Source organism: Acipenser ruthenus, chromosome 26 (assembly GCF_902713425.1).
Source record: "Acipenser ruthenus chromosome 26, fAciRut3.2 maternal haplotype, whole genome shotgun sequence".
Classification (NCBI taxonomy): Eukaryota; Metazoa; Chordata; class Actinopteri; order Acipenseriformes; family Acipenseridae; genus Acipenser; species Acipenser ruthenus.
The window spans coordinates 23,775,568-23,792,293 of NC_081214.1; the positions used below are offsets into that span (position 1 = coordinate 23,775,568).

Sequence of the window (16,726 nt, forward strand, 5' to 3'; positions counted from 1 at the left end):
ATATGTATAAACATACACACGGGCGGCTGAAATGATGGTCACCAGCCTTCAAATAAAGAATAAGAATTCCCCTTCATCTCACTCAGACCCTTTACTTACTAAATATCCTCTTTAAATATATGCAAATGATTTTAAATCCCACAGTAGCAAAGTAATGATGGAAAAATATTCTTCATATATTTTTATATACATATAGCTATATATATATATGAGACCCTGCTATTGATGCCAGACAGCCATCTGAATGTCTATGTATCAGATGTAAAATGACATTCCTAGCTGTGCTGTTTAATTTCTCTTATTTATAGTGTATTACTAGGTACCATAGGGTGCAGTGTATCTGAGTATCAGGAAGTTACGGCTCCACTTGTGCAACCTGCAGACCTCTTACTAAATCTTCAATAGCACCACACTGCTTCTGTGCTGAGGGGCACTGCTAGCACAAAGGCAGACACAGAGGTGGAAACCAGTGGTAACACTGGCATAGTCTGACACAGCAATGCTATCACAATGCTATGAACCCCCCTCCCATACACGCTGGTAATGAGTTCCAGTACCATGGCAGCATTTCAGTATTGCAGTACCATTGTGCTGTGTCTGTTCCAAGTGGATTTCCATTGCTGGTAATGCTGCGTGTGTGTGCGTGTGTGTGTGTGTGTGTGTGTGTGTGTGTGTGTGTGTGTGTGTGTGTGTGTGTGTGCGTGTGCTATTGGTTCTGGTATTATACAGTGGTGTGTGTGTGTGTGTGTGTCTGTGTGGGTGGGTGTGGGTGTATAAGTAAGGATTAGAGAAATTAAAATTCTGCATGCATGCCCTTTTCTGTTTCCTTGTTAAACGAGGTATTAAAACGGACTGTGCTTTTCAACGGGATCTCTGACAGATCAGACAGGCCGTTCAGTGAGAAGGCTCTCAGGTAGGGTTACCATGTGACTCCATGTACACTGAGACAGTTTGGGGCAGTTCAAGCTTTTCAGCTCCCATCGCAGGTCTAGCAGGATGTTTGCACACAGCGGCCTAAAATCATAAATCATTCTTCCTTTTTCTATAACCCAACATGGTTAGACTGTGGATGTTGCAAACATCTGTTTCCCTAAATATATTTAAAAAAAACAAGGAGATCACGTTACATACTGTCCTAGTTGGAGAACTGTGTTGTATAGACCCAGTTAGTCACCATAGAGGACATATGAACCTCACACAAGGTGCATCTATACTGTGTGTTATTGGTGTAGTGCTTAGGGAACATGGCAAAGCAGAAGAGTGGATGGTGCACCTCAAAGCAAACTATCGAAACAGGGGGTTTAAATGAATTGATTCTAATGGCGTAGACCTGGTGCATGTCAAAGTTGCCAGAGAGCTGTACACTGAACTATACGTTTCCACGGTATCCTGCTACAAGGGTGCATTATTGGGTGCTATTATAAGCATGTAAGTTGGGTAGAAGTATTAAAAGGGTAGCGGGCACTTCAACTGCAGTAGTTGCAGCATCTGTATCACAGACTGCAGTTTCAATGTGGAAATCAAGGACCAGCATCCACATCAGGGCTGAAAATAACAGTGAACGATATGGGGAAGAGGAGGGCTGCAGAGGACAGGGAAGAGGAGGGCTGCAGAGGACGGTGAAGTTGCAAAGGTATCAATCCTAGTAAAGAGGCCAGCTCCTCAGCGCAGCCCCCGGGCCCGCTCAGGTGAACAAGTGAGCCTGCAGATTGCCTCTCTTGTCTTGCTCAAGCCTGTGGTGAGAGGGTTTCGATAAGAGCTTGCTGAAATACATGAGTGACAATTTGCTAACAGGAAAGGTGTCTTACTTAAGAAAAACCAAAACCCGGTGTCCATTATGTTTGGTGATAAGAACACCAGAAAAGTGTTGTTTTTTTTCGTTAAGGATTGGAGAGCACTGCCATAAGATATTTTCTCTGTATTTTTTCAGTTTTGCAACTGCTGATAGGTCTATGTGCTGTCAGGAGTAATTAGTGCAATCTGGTGGAAGATGACGGTTGCAGAGGATTGTGAAATCTGAATGATGTCAAATCCATATGCACAATTAGCCAAACTATATGCAATCCTCCTAGTGCGGTCTACCAGTAAATTTATACTCCTCCCTGACTGCAGTCTGCTCTACTGGTCTGTATTTTACACCTGGGTGGAATTCAGCACTTTTTTGGGTGACATAAATGCCAAACCGTTTGAATCTATGTAATCAATTAACCCACAGTTGCCCTTCTGAAAGTGCTGCTTGACCCAGTTAGCTGTCCTATTAGCTTCATTTGACACTGACGTCACACTGACATGTTTTGGTTTAATCTGATTGGGTTACACCGCAGGGGGCCGGACTTTACTGTATGAAGGACAGGCCTGGTTCTGATGGGATTTTATAAATGCATACTACCATCTAGTGGCCATGTGTGGTAACAACAACAAAAAAAAAGAATTCCATTTTTAACCCTTTGCAGTGTCCAATATATTTGACAAAATGGGCATTAAAAGGGTATCGGAACATACCCAGGGCAGTAAGGGGTTAACATACAGCAGGACTGGAATGAGGCCATGCCTCAGAACCTCCAACAGCACAGTGTTGCCTAACACCAACCCATGGGCGGCGGGGGATGGGGGGAGGGGGGGGGTCCCCCCCCCCAATCCAGGTAAGCCCCGTTCTCAGGATACAGTTTCAGTAACAGGAGCGGTCTAGCTGCATGCTGGCTTTATAAAGCACTGTGTTTGAGGTTCCAGAGGACATGTCCAGTCCTGTTCATTGCTGCTGGTGATGTAATATTAATATCCTTCCAGGACAGAGCGCTGTCGGTGTGTCACAATACATCTGGAGGGGCATCAGCAGAACCGAAACGGCACCTTAACACCCCAAATTCCCATTGATCGCTGCAACAGTCCTGCTGTGTGGCTTTCACATTGCGTGCTGCTGTCTGGACAGGGCTGCACAGCGCTGTGCTCCTGCTCACTGATGCTTCATCCAAACAGTCCTGCTGTGTGGCTTTCACATTGCGTGCTGCTGTCTGGACAGGGCTGCACAGCGCTGTGCTCCTGCTCACTGATGCTTCATCCAAACAGTCCTGCTGTGTGGCTTTCACATTGCGTGCTGCAGCCTGGACAGGGCTGCACAGCGCTGTGCTCCTGCTCACTGATGCTTCATCCAAACAGTCCTGCTGTGTGGCTTTCACATTGCGTGCTGCTGCCTGGACAGGGCTGCACAGCGCTGTGCTCCTGCTCACTGATGCTTCATCCAAACAGTCCTGCTGTGTGGCTTTCACATTGCGTGCTGCTGTCTGGACAGGGCTGCACAGCGCTGTGCTCCTGCTCACTGATGCTTCATCCAAACAGTCCTGCTGTGTGGCTTTCACATTGCGTGCTGCTGTCTGGACAGGGCTGCACAGCGCTGTGCTCCTGCTCACTGATGCTTCATCCAAACAGTCCTGCTGTGTGGCTTTCACATTGCGTGCTGCTGTCTGGACAGGGCTGCACAGCGCTGTGCTCCTGCTCACTGATGCTTCATCCAAACAGTCCTGCTGTGTGGCTTTCACATTGCGTGCTGCTGTCTGGACAGGGCTGCACAGCGCTGTGCTCCTGCTCACTGATGCTTCATCCAAACAGTCCTGCTGTGTGGCTTTCACATTGCGTGCTGCTGTCTGGACAGGGCTGCACAGCGCTGTGCTCCTGCTCACTGATGCTTCATCCAAACAGTCCTGCTGTGTGGCTTTCACATTGCGTGCTGCTGTCTGGACAGGGCTGCACAGCGCTGTGCTCCTGCTCACTGATGCTTCATCCAAACAGTCCTGCTGTGTGGCTTTCACATTGCGTGCTGCTGCCTGGACAGGGCTGCACAGCGCTGTGCTCCTGCTCACTGATGCTTCATCCAAACAGTCCTGCTGTGTGGCTTTCACATTGCGTGCTGCTGCCTGGACAGGGCTGCACAGCGCTGTGCTCCTGCTCACTGATGCTTCATCCAAACAGTCCTGCTGTGTGGCTTTCACATTGAGGGCTGCACAGCGCTGTGCTTTATTACACTTTGCTGTGCTTTTACTATGGGGAAATTGTACAAGGGGGAACAAGCCTTAAAGTGTGCAGCAGCCTTTTCAATCTAAACATGACAAATCCTTCTTCCTTTTTATTCAAGAACTGGAGGTGCAGATCATCTTGAAATGACTCTGCTTTAACAAGAAATCATGAGGCATTAAAAACTGCTGCGTGGCTGTGAGTTTCACTTCAGTCTTTACACATCTTTAACTACGGATGTGAAAACAAACGTCTGAAACTGTTTTCTTTCCTCTGTGACAAGATCAGCAATGCCATTGCGGTTGGTGGCATTATCAGTTGTCAGTGCGATAGAAGTGTCTGTGTATCTGCGTGTGATCCGAGTCCCTCCTTAGACTCGGAGTTTGATTAGGTTCAGGTGCACACAGGCTAAGAGCCGATTCCTCTGAACCCCATCGAGAGCTGGCATGTAAACATCGGTTTTCGGATCATTAAAAAAAAGAATTATTAATCAGTTACTTTTCTTATTTGTGTGTTTGTGTGTGTGTGTGCACCATGAAGTGCATACAATTCAATTTGGGTTTCCGTTTCCTTTAAACCAGGACAGATTCGTTGGGTCTTCTTTGAATCAGATATAACAGACAGGGCGTCCCCGGTGTGTGAAAAACTCGCAACCCGGGCAGCTTAACGCCCAGTATTTATTGCAAGCCTATGTTTTGCATGGGACAACTTGAAACATTTGCCCCGATCCTTCAATTGAAACCGCCCTGCTCGTTGCAATCTTTATGAGCTTTCAGATTTCAGTAGGTTCTGTAAAAATACACTGAAACGCCAGGGGGCGCACGATCTCTTCCACCATAGAGTGCATGAGCGCAAGGGCGGTTATCCATACATTACAAGAACCATAGAGATTTCTATATGTTCTCTAGGAAGGTTTTTTATTTTCTTGCAAGATCTCGTCAGCAGTGCTGATTGAAGATTTGTGAGCGCTGTTTCCGGTTTCAGGCCCCCGAACGAGAGAGAGAGAGAGAGGGAGGGCGAGTTTCAATTTCAACGCAAGCAGAGGGACGAGGGTCTGCAACAATGGAGTGAAATTAAACCTTTAAATGAGAAAAAAATACATATCCAGCGAGGGGGCCGCCAGCCAGCCGCATGCAAGTCGCCGTGTGTTCTCGTCTGATTGTTTCAGAGAATTCACCACCTTTTTAGTGTGTTGTTATTTTAAAAATTTCGGCATTTTGTTGTTGTAAATAAAAACAGAATCGCACAGGAAGCAGAAGGAAGGTATCTCGATCGCGGTTATATCTTGTTTTTATATGCATTTTTTTTTTAAGGCGTAACAAACTTGCAGAACTGCTCCTGCTGTGTACACAAAATCTTTAGATTATTATGATTTTTTTTTAAAAACACATCATCGTTACGGTGTTTGCGCCAGTTACCTACGATCAGATTAAAACCAGTGCAGCGAAAAACAAAATAGCTGTTAGTGCTGTAGTTGTGCACAGCTTAATTTTATAGGCTATTCGTATTTAACAATTCTGGGGTTGAATGTTCAAACAGTATCTCCTGTCTTCCTGTCTGCAATATTAGGAGTGCAGTATTTGCTTCTGGCCTATCCGCTACAGCGCCGTTTTGAGTGGGTAGTGCACAGAAATATACACACTTTATTATTTTTCTTGTCGCTTTAAATACTACTAATAAATCAAATAATAATAAAGCAGTTGCCTTTTTTTAATATATATATTTTTTTCATTATTTATTTTTGAAATAAAAAAGCAATAACGCCTTGCTAAATGTAAACAAGGTAGCTAGGTTTCTAATTTAAAGATTTCAATCTGTGATTTGGTTTCAGAGTTTCAGTATTTAGTAGTAATTGTCGTTAGTTGAAACATGATGAAGGGGCGTAGGACTGACGCTTTATAGACCTCTTCTTTTGTTTAGTAGCATTTTCAATATTTCAATTCGTGTATTGTAGACGTCAGCACCCACAGTGCTGGTTTGTTACCGGGACTCCGATGAGGGAGTACAAAGTTGTGGTGCTGGGGAGCGGAGGGGTGGGCAAGTCGGCGCTCACGGTGCAGTTTGTGACTGGCACGTTTATCGAGAAGTATGACCCGACCATCGAAGATTTCTATCGGAAAGAGATCGAGGTGGACTCCTCGCCCTCGGTCCTGGAGATCCTAGACACGGCGGGGACAGAGCAGTTCGCCTCTATGCGGGACCTGTACATCAAGAATGGCCAGGGGTTCATACTGGTGTACAGCCTTGTCAACCAGCAATCCTTCCAGGTGAGAGCACGGGGATTTCCATGGAAATACGAAGGGTCCCAGTTACACCGTGTGAGCCATTCCCGGTGATCCTATTACACGGACATTACTACCCATGTATATATTTGTTACTTTTTTTTTTTTTTTTTAGTTTTTTTTAGTTTATGTAAGCTGTATTGAATGTATTTCAAAGTGCTTTGACGTTCATGTTTTGTTGTGCCGATTCCAAGCTGTGCACTTGTATTACCCCACATGTGATTCAGTCTCTCTGTCTCCCTCTTCTCATCGATATACAAGGACACGCAACATGTGCGTCTGGGAAGTTATTTTCACCTTTGCTGCTCGTTTAGTTTGAGTGCTCCGTCTGAACAGGAAATTCAGTTTCCTTCTTGAGCCACTGTAGAAAGACAAACCTGTAAATAAGCTGCCTTCTCTAAACGAGGGTGAAAGTAGAGGAGTAGAGCTGGCATTCATACAGGAGAGCGCCTTCCACGTGTCTCAGTGCTGCACACACCTCTGAAGACTTCTCCTGTTGCATAGCAGTTTCACCCATTCCAGGTTTTAATAAGAGCTTGATTAGCCCCAGTTTATAGGTAACAAGCTCAGCTGTGTGACGCTGGCAGATCATGGTCATGCCCCAGGAGAACAGACCTGACCCTGAGTAAGTTAGGGTTGTTTCTACCTGTCAGGCTTGCAAATAAACCGCCTTCCTTTGGGAATACTGGAGTGTGATTTTTAGCAAGGCAAAACCCTTCCTGGATAGCAGAATTGCAGAATCTGTGCAAGCTGCTCCACCCATGCAATCCCCAGCCAGAACAATGATAGGGATTTGATTTTGCGTGATGCACTCCAGTCCATGTCCTTCCCTGATTTATTTCACTAAACCTTTTTAATATCCCGCAACTGCAGGACATCCGGCCCATGAGGGACCAGATCGTGCGAGTGAAGCGCTACGAGAAGGTGCCGCTGATCCTGGTGGGGAACAAGGTGGACCTGGAGAGCGAGCGCGAGGTGTCGGGGGCGGACGGGCGCACCCTGGCCCAGGAGTGGGGCTGCCCCTTCATGGAGACCTCTGCCAAGAGCAAGACCATGGTGGATGAACTGTTTGCTGAGATTGTGCGGCAGATGAACTACGCCTCGCTGCCCGAGAAGCAGGACCAGTGCTGCACCACCTGTGTCGTCCAGTGAGGGCCCAGCAGGGAGGACCTGGAACCGTGGCCACACCAAAAACAGGTGAGCCGGCACGCAGTCGTGACCGCAGGGCAGGAAGTGTGGGTCGAGGGAGGTAGAGCTGGTTAGACCCGAGAGACAGGAAAAAGAAGGTAGTTTGTCTTGCCCTAAGATTTGATTTTATGTATGGAGCTGTTCTCTTTTATAGCAGCTTTAGTGCTGTGTGGTTTCTGCGATGTAGGCTTAATTGGACAGACTGCACTGCGGAGGTCGCTTGTTATTTTTTTGTCAGGTTTTCTGTTTTGGAAATCACGTCTGCTTTCCAGCCATGCACAGGAACAAAACTAGGTAGTGCGTTCATTCCACTGGCTCCTAATTGAGGTTTCCTCTTTTCAAAGCATTTGCAGAGGTGGGATGCTCATATCTCTTGTAAGATGTACAGGGTAAATGTATCATTCCTCTGCTAGGTTTGAACTAGGTTCCAGAGATTAAGGCAATGAGGGGAAAAACAAACCTACTCTAAATGGTTCTGTGTTGCCTCTTGCAGTGTGCTTGTGGGCTGGGAGGTGCTGAGTGGAGGGGGGGGGGTGCATAGTTGGCACAGCTGCTATCATACACATCACAGAAAGAATTGTGCATGAAGAGCACACTCAGTAAATACTGGAAACATTTCAGAGAGAGCGAGAGAAAGGAAACTCGAGGCTCACAACATCCTGAGTTGTTTCAAAACAGGAAACAGCCCCCCCCAGCTGCTTGAACCCCCCCCCCCGCGCTGTGTTGCATTGGCTGCCTGTTTTTGTGCATGCTGTCGGAAGAGGGGGGGTCCCCAGATCCTGGAAAGTGACACGAGTGCATCTGCCAAGTGATTCCCCATTTTAGACGTTGCTCCGTCTATGTTTGATCATTTGTTGTGATTCTCCAGCACAGATTCATGTTGTTGTGTTGCTCGGAGAAAGTTTACTGCCAGAACTTCCACGAACGTGTCGTTGACCCTGACCCACTAAATCTGTCTAAAGGACAACGGTGTACAAGAGGGGAATTTTGTGTACGCGCGATGCCCCCAAAAATGTTTTACCTATAATGGAATTACTGTGGGGTATATCTGCAGAAAGGAACTGGTCAATTGCCATGTTATTATTTTTAGTTTGTTTTTTTTCACCCATGTGTATCAAATCCTATGTAGACCAGCTTGTTGTGGTCCCCCATATAAAGCAATGGAAAACAAATACATTATATATGTGTCCAAAACACATGAAAGGGTTAAACAACTGGAGCATGTTCAGCACACTCCTTTCCTCTAGAACTCTCTCTCGTCTGCAGAGTCATGTGTGATCGTAGATCTGGAGTCTATGATCAGATCTTCCTGTGCGTCAGGCCTTCAGCGTTTCTTCTCTCTCTCTCTCCCCCCTGCAGATACGTTATCTCGGAGGAAACCTCGCACAGCCGCTGCATTGAAGACCTTAACTAGCCCATCAGGTGCAGATCTGAGCCTTGAACCCCGATCTCTGTGCCGGGGCCCGTGCTTGCCAACAAACAAGCCAATTGGGTGAGCCGCTCCAGCGGCCTGCTTCATACTACAGAGCACACGTACTGGCTGTTTTTAATTTTTTTTCTGTCTACCTTTAAATAGTTTTAATATAATATCCTAATTCAAAGAAAGAAAGAAAATCGAAGTGTGTTCTGGTATGGAGGGGCGTTTTCCAAGGAGGTGCTAGAACAACATCTCTGCTTTCTTTTGTTCTTTCTACCCTTCACTCGGTTTTTTTTTTCTTTTACAGTTATTCTTCCAGAGTTAACAATATTAGTATGCAAGAGTCCCCCTTTTTATATCCCCTCCCTCAATTTAATAAATGATTTTTTTTCATTTAAAAAGTTTGTTTAATTCAATACAGTATTAGATACTCCTTGCCTTGTTCTCTTTTTCTTTGTCTGCACAATGTTTTAATGAACAGTGAATTGAGCCTTAAAGATTCGTTGGAGTATCTGTGTATATTTGACCTTGTCACTTCTGCATCGTTTGGATTCACGAGGCAGCCCATCCTTGCTAGTAACAGGACTGTTCTCTTGCTGTGCTTCCCTTTGCACGTGTTGCACCTGATCCTCCAGCATTCACAATACTGTTGCATCCAAATATTTCAGCAGCAAGTTCATAACCTGGCTAGAAATGTGCACTAGCCGTGCTGCACCCGGTCCTGGGTTTCAGAACTGCCTAATTGAAATGATCAGGAGCCAGCAGTTTGGTGGTTCAAATAAACTGTTCCTCCCTTACTGCATGAACAACTCGCGTTCGTAAACCTACAGACTCAGGGGTGACTGACTGTGCTTTCACATTGCACTGAAACAAACAAACCAAACAGTCCTTTTGCCCAAACGGACCAAGATCACCTCTTGAGAAGAACTCTGTTCAGTTCCTTTCAAAGGAACTCTGAAAGGGACTGAGTTATTTTGGAGCGTTCTCATCTGCTTCCAAAATGAAACGAACCGCACTCGCTTTAAAATAACCAGCCCAAATGAACCAAGACTGACTGCACCCTTATCCATGCTGTGATGAGAATCGCTTAGTTCAGAGCAGATTTACCAGCGCTCTGACCTGGTCATTTAAAAAACATATCCCTTAACAAGAGAAGTTCTGAAACCCAGGGCTTGGCCGTGTCGTGGGATCATGTGCAAATGAAACTGGTGTTAATTATTTTTATTTACTTTTAATAATGAAATCTCAATAAAGTGTTTTTTTTTTCATATTGTTTTATTTATGTTTGTTTTATTATTCCAGTTAATACTGCTGTTATTTTTAATGACTGCCCTGTCTCGCTGTGTTTCCATGTTCTGATCATCTTCAGACACAGAATCATTCGGGACTCTGATCTGTAAAGTTTTCCTGCTGATTGTTTTTTTATTTTTCAGTTAAATCTACTACAAGCTTCCTCATGAAATCTCTGAAGCTCACGCTTTGCCGCTGGTGTTTTTCATTTCGTTCACACAGAAGCTCAGCTTGAGTCTTTTCAAACCCGTCTCCCTTGAATCAGTTTTGTGGGTGCGAGAGTGAACGGGCGGAGGGATGTGAAATCTGCCTGTAACTGTTGCTCAGATCCTGGAGAATACTTGTTAGGCTAGTATAAAGTTTCTAATAAAATTTAATTTTATAGCCATTTGTTTTTCTTTTTTCGTTTTGTGCTCGGGGGACATTAAAAGAATTTAAAGTGCATTAATGTACTGCATCAAAATGCCCTGCAAAGGTTTCAATCTTAAAAGGTGTAGTTACATCTTACTCTATCGTCAATAACATAACGTTCTTCCACGACCCTTCATTTAAATAGGGCCCCCCCTCCCCCTCCCCCTCCCCTTCCCCTCCTCTCCTCCCCCTCCCCTCCTCCCCACCCCTCCTCCCCACCCCTCCCCACCCCTCCTCCCCACCCCTCCCCACCCCTCCTCCCCCCCTCCCCACCCCTCCCCTCCCCCCCTCCCCACCCCTCCCCTACCCTCCCCACCCCTCCCCTCCCCCCCTCCCCACCCCTCCCCTCCCCACCCCTCCCCTACCCTCCCCTCCTCCCCACCCCTCCCCTCCCCCCCTCCCCTCCCCTCCCCTCCCCACCCCTCCCCTCCCCACCCCTCCCCACCCCTCCCCTCCCCTCCCCCCCTCCCCACCTCTCCCCTCCCCTCCCCTCCTCCCCACCCCTCCCCTCCCCTCCCCACCCCTCCTCCCCACCCCTCCCCTCCCCTCCCCTCCCCACCCCACCCCTCCCCTCCCCTCCCCACCCCTCCTCCCCTCCCCACCCCTCCCCCCTCCCCACCCCTCCCCCCCTCCCCACCCCTCCCCCCCTCCCCACCCCTCCCCCCCTCCCCCCCCCTCCCCACCCCTCCCCCCCTCCCCACCCCTCCCCACCCCTCCCCCGAGTTCCAGATTCAGTTAAACGCCGCTGTGTTCCCACTAGGTCATTTTGAAGCTACACTGCGGTTGTGCAGATTTAAGTAACTTCCAGTAGCTGTCCCCCTCGAGGTGTTGAAGTACTGAAAACTACAAAGCGTGGATTCCTACAGGCACTACAGACACCACTGCTCTTAGAATTACAGGGAGAAGAAAACAAACGTGAGCATGCGATTCGGGTTTAACTCCAGCAGAGGGCACTGAAGAATGCTTTTGTATTTATTCTGTTAGGACTAACAATTCATTCATTGAAATACAGAAAACATTTACAAGATAAAGGTTCTGTTTTTACAGTTTCCTAAACATTATCTCAAGAATTTGTGTTGTTAGCGATCCAGCACTACAAAGAAGCAGCTCCCAATTAAGATCTTGCATTTTCCTTGCTGCTGGGACAAAAGTAGTGCAGATTTCATACCACCCTTCAAGTAGGAGAAACAATATGGATTACAGTGCATAATAAAAGAAGTTTTATGAGGATATATATTCCTGTCCAGCATGTCTAAGCCTTTAGTCCAGTCAAGGCTCGGGTCCTCTGTGCGCTCAGCTGCCGTTCGGCTGCCAGCAGGGCGCTCTTGGAGCAGCAAGCCGTGACCAGCCAGAGCGCCTTGCCCTCCACGTCTGAGCTGCTGCAGCCTGAAAGAGACGGAAGCAGGGATGGGAAGACTCCTCCTGCTGCATAGCAGTTTCATCCATTTCAGGTTTTAATACAAGCTTGATCAGCCACAGTGTACAGCTAACCAGCTCAGGTGTGTCTTACTAAACTTATAGTAAAACCAGGAATGGATCAACCTGCTATGCAAAGGGAATGTTAGGTGAAAGCGTGTTTGAGCAAGGTGGCGTTTACTGTGTACTGTGAAGGGGAGTGTGCAGGACACTGCTGGCTGTCTCCACCTCACTCCTACCTGACTGAGAGGCAGGCTGCTGGACCTGTCGATTGAGAGAATCCCAGTGTCCGACCATGCTCTGGGGTTTGAGGATGTTTTCCATGGTAACCTCAGACTCGCTCTCTGTCTCTCCCTCTTCCTCCTCCCCCTTTCCCCTGCAGCAGCACTGCTCCACCTTGCAATAGAGCCCCCACGTGCAAACATCGAGTCCGCAGCCTGTCCACTTGTGGAAAGCAAGGGACTGGAGGAAGGCGTACATGGGGTTCAGAACAGCCTGGAACAAAACACATAACGTCACCTCTCCCCATGCACCCCGAAAGTGCAGGCCACCCCAACCACCACTGTGGTTTGTGTTTGAACTACTGCAAGCCCACATCGGTGTGATTTCAAACAAGCGTTTTGCATTCAGGTACCAGTGCTGAGGAAGACTGTACTAAAGCATCACTTGTGTACTTTGATATCTCACACATGATCATTTTGAGCTTGTTGACCAAGATCACAGGGCCAGTTGGCGTGTGCTCCGAGTGTAAACTCACAGTGGACAGGGAACTCTAGCTGGTGGTTGCTAGGAGACGTTACCGTGAGCACCCAGGTGGTGAGGGCTGCTGATCGCAGGGCCTGTGAGGGGGCGGAGCTCCAGGCAAGGTCCGTGTCAATTAGGAGCAGCAGTGCCTCGCTGAGGACGTTAGGCAGCCAGCTGGACAGAGACACAGACAGGGGTCACCAGTTTATAACAAGGCTATGCACTGCGGCGTGGAATGTATTGAAGGAGTCACAGCAGCTGAAGGTGAGCAGTGAAACATCCACTGGGGGATCCCCTATCGGCTCGTGTTGGTTTACAGGCAGCACAGCAGAGCTGTTATTATTGCAGTAACTGTTGGCGGCCACTAGAGGGAGACACACCCCCACACTCACCACACAGTAAAGGCGACCATGATCTTCAGGAAGCGTTGCCTGATGTTTTTCATCTGGAGCCTCTCGCTGGCAGTGTAGGAGCCGCTCTGCTGCTTCAGGAGAGTCGACACTGTTCAAGCGCAAGACAGCGAGGCGTAATTCTCCGTGCTCTTCCAAAACAACAAGCCCCATCCGACAAACTCAATCATTCACTGAATGACAGTCACCAATACATGCAACCAGGGATGCAAAGAATACTCCCAATGCAAAGCAGTGTGACCCACTCCTGGTTTTACTAAGAGTTTATTAAGACTCACCTGAGCTTGTAACCTGTACACTGGGTCTAATCAAGCATGTGTTAAACCTGGAATGGGTGAAACTGCTATGCAATGGGAGTCTTATTGCCATCCCTGCATGCAACATTTCTAAAATAATGAAATCCACCTTCTTCACACTACTGCTACCACCTTGTTTAATACCTGCATTTCTGGAAGGGCAGATTCTGGTATTTCTGCATAATAGTGCATATTTTGAAAATTGAGGCAAGGAACATTGTTAGATTTATTATAATTCCATTGTTGAAAAAAAAAACAAGTAAGTAGACAGACACCCCGACCTGAAGCCAGGGTCCTGGACAGAAGGGGTGGGTTGGCCAGCAGCACGAGGAGGAGAGGCAGGTATGTGGCGAGGTAGTGAGGGATTGCATACTTCAGATTCCTCTCGCAGCTACAGAGGAGAGACTCTCGTTAAAACACACTCTCTCGATCCCAAAGAAAACGCCATTATCAGACTCCTACAGTATGACCACATGGCTTTTAAACTCAATGCATTCGGGTGCGGTCTCCTGAAGGACTACAAGTACCAAAAGCCACTGCGAAGCAAAAAAAAAAAAAAAGAAAGAAATCCTGAACTGTGCCAGTGTTCACCTGGTCACCCTTCTTCCAACCCTGCCTTCACACACCGTGTTACCTGGAGACTGGAGTCTGGAACAGGAGAGACAACCCAGGAACACAGATGATGGCGGACAGTCCCCAGGACAGCACGTGATAAAGAATCATCGAACTGTAGAGGCAACGAACCAAACCGCAATCCATTATACAGACAGACAGACATACATACATACATATTCTACGCGAGTCACTCATTGCATGCAATGTTTTCTGTTTTAGCACGTGCATGAACAACGCACACGATGTCAGCCTTTAGTGTTTTTTGTTGCAGATCGCGCTGCTTCCTCACCGCGGCGTCGTGGGTTCCTGTACCTGCCGATACACCTCGATGGCATAAAACAGCGTCCACCAGACCTGAGCGCCCTGCAGGAAGAACTGGATCCACAGCTGCGGGGTTCAGAAAAGATCATTTAATACAGCAGGTATGGAAATGAGTCTCCTGTTGCAAAGCACGTTCACCCATTTCAGGTGTTAATACGAGCTTATACAGCCTTGTATTTTCATCTTTAGAAGCAGTCTGCCTTTGACATACTTTCATTAAGGATATTTCAACATTTCAAAAACAGCGCTATAGATTAAAAATGACTGTTGCTTCCAGGTACCCCAATAACATCCTGTGCTTTAGGTTAATTTCACTCCAAAACAGCTGGAATCAGACTTCAGAGACGAGGAAGTGTTTACACAAACAAAAGTAGGATCAATGATAACGGTGCTGCGGCTAACACACCACATAGACTGGTAAGACAAGGATGTCACTTTATGCTGAGGAGCATGACAAAATGACAGGAACTAAATAAATAAATAAATAAATAAATAAATAAATAAATAAATAAAAAACTTTCTTTACCGAGCTGAGGACGCAGAAACTCCCGAGCCACACGGTCTGCTCCCTGGGCAGTGCCTGCTGGATAAAGGAGAGCCACACGGCGGACCGCACCAGGATTCCTGTCAATGCACAATTCAAGCTGCTGGGTGTGACCGAGTCTGTGACGTATACAGTATTTTAGATACTTACTGTAGTTTCTATTGCTTATATGGGGGGGGAATTGTATCCTCATTATTATTATTATTTATTTCTTAGCCGACGCCCTTATCCAGGGCGACTTACAATTCTTACAAGATATCACATTATTTTTACATACAATTACCCATTTATGCAGTTGGGTTTTTACTGGAGCAATCTAGGTAAAGTACCTTGCACAAGGGTACAGCAGCAGTGTCCCCCAGCTGGGATTGAACCCACGACCCTCCGGTCAAGAGTCCAGAGCCCTAACCACTAATCCACACTGCTGCCCCATATGCTCATATGAGGCAATCTTCCATATAAAGACTAGACGAGAGGGTTTTTTGTATCTGTCCCCATGCATTAAAGTGTTAAACAACACAACAGCAGTGCTCCTAACCAAGATCTGCGTGTGTGCTTTCTTCCAGAGTTTCACCTCCAGTTTGCTCCGCGATTTGTACACAGTACTGCAGCTAGTTAAGGTCATAAAAAGTAAGCTGTGTTTTGGCTCAGGGAAGGCACACTCTTTCCCCCCTTTGTTTAGTACGTACTTTAAAAAAAACTATGAAACATTTTACAAGAAAAACCTAAAAGCTCACATTACTGTAACAACCTTATTTTAAATGTGGATGTAAACGATACTTTGTTACATTTCGATTTATTTATTTATTTATTTATTTATTTATGTATTTATTTATTATTCTGTTTTGTTTTCGTTCATTTAAAGAAAAAACATTAAGTTACAATAAGTTATTTTAAAAAGAAAACAAAAACACAAAGAATTTGTTTCTTCAAAACGGAATTCATTTTCTCACCGGCGCAGCCGACAAAGTTACAGGCTGTGATGATGAAGGCTACCCGGTCCTGACTCCCGGGGCGCGGGGGGTCGGCTCGCTTCAGCCGCCGCCGCCGGTACTCGCTCCACAGTCTGGGCAGGTTGTGAACCCCCACCCCGATCAGCGACAGGAACGCGCAGGCCACGCTGAGCCGATGATAGGCAGCCGTGTTCAAGCTCACGAGTCCGGCGGAGGCGGCGTCTTGGAAACAGCAAAACGACTGGAACCTCGGGGAAGCCATTCCACAATGTCACCCCCATCTACCGAGAAAGGGGAGGAGCGGGGCAGTTTAGCAGCATTTAATGGGGCAGGATACCCTATGCATCACTTCATCAGAGACAGCACTTGATATTTCTACCTCTCAAAAACCAAACACTGTGTAATTCAATTTGCACTCATCCGATCTGCAGTATAAATATTTAACTTATATACCTCATTTGCCATCCCACCAGTACCATGCTCACAATACTATATTATTGAATTTGCCGGCTCTCAGCTCCCCTTGGGCCTATACGGTGAACTCCACACTGTATTGAATTTGCGGGCTCACAAATTAAAAGTACAGTGCATTACTCGGTTTGACTTTCCAGGTGACACAAGTGTTAAACTCTATTTCCATGTTTGTATTGCAATTTGTTTTGTTTTAATTAGTTCCCCGAGTTCCCTGCTAAACAGTATGTCCTGCACGCCACATGCATGCATGCAATCTTCAAACATGAGTAAACAGAAAACAACATGCACGTGAGCGCCTCAAACATGTTCCTTGGTTCCCATTGGTTAGAGCGGCAAGGCCCGTGACCTGTGATTGGA

The 16,726-nt window shown here is 46.8% G+C and overlaps 2 protein-coding genes across 3 annotated transcripts; one reads left to right on the plus strand and one right to left on the minus strand.

Moving 5' to 3' along the window:
* Nucleotides 1-4,857: 4,857 nt before the first annotated feature.
* On the plus strand, nt 4,858-10,573 carry LOC131701662 (ras-related protein Rap-2c-like). Its single transcript, XM_059000893.1, has 3 exons — nt 4,858-6,275; nt 7,164-7,487; nt 8,838-10,573. The coding sequence occupies exons 1-2, from the start codon at nt 6,003-6,005 to the stop codon at nt 7,440-7,442; spliced, it is 552 nt and encodes a 183-aa protein (XP_058856876.1). The 5' UTR covers nt 4,858-6,002; the 3' UTR covers nt 7,443-7,487; nt 8,838-10,573.
* Nucleotides 10,574-11,372: 799 nt separating this feature from the next.
* Nucleotides 11,373-16,614, minus strand: LOC131701661 (G-protein coupled receptor 143-like). 2 transcript variants are annotated; one of them, XM_059000891.1, is made up of 10 exons: nt 16,349-16,614; nt 15,896-16,176; nt 14,925-15,022; nt 14,367-14,464; nt 14,097-14,189; nt 13,744-13,853; nt 13,149-13,257; nt 12,813-12,930; nt 12,252-12,507; nt 11,373-11,982 (listed from the first exon to the last, which is right to left on the minus strand). In XM_059000891.1, exons 2-10 carry the CDS (start codon nt 16,155-16,157, stop codon nt 11,849-11,851), a joined length of 1,278 nt encoding a protein of 425 aa, XP_058856874.1. In that variant the 5' UTR covers nt 16,158-16,176; nt 16,349-16,614; the 3' UTR covers nt 11,373-11,848. The 2 variants fall into 2 exon arrangements, with proteins under 2 accessions (XP_058856874.1, XP_058856875.1); XM_059000892.1 differs by lacking the exon at nt 16,349-16,614 and having other exon boundaries at nt 15,896-16,280.
* Nucleotides 16,615-16,726: the final 112 nt, after the last annotated feature.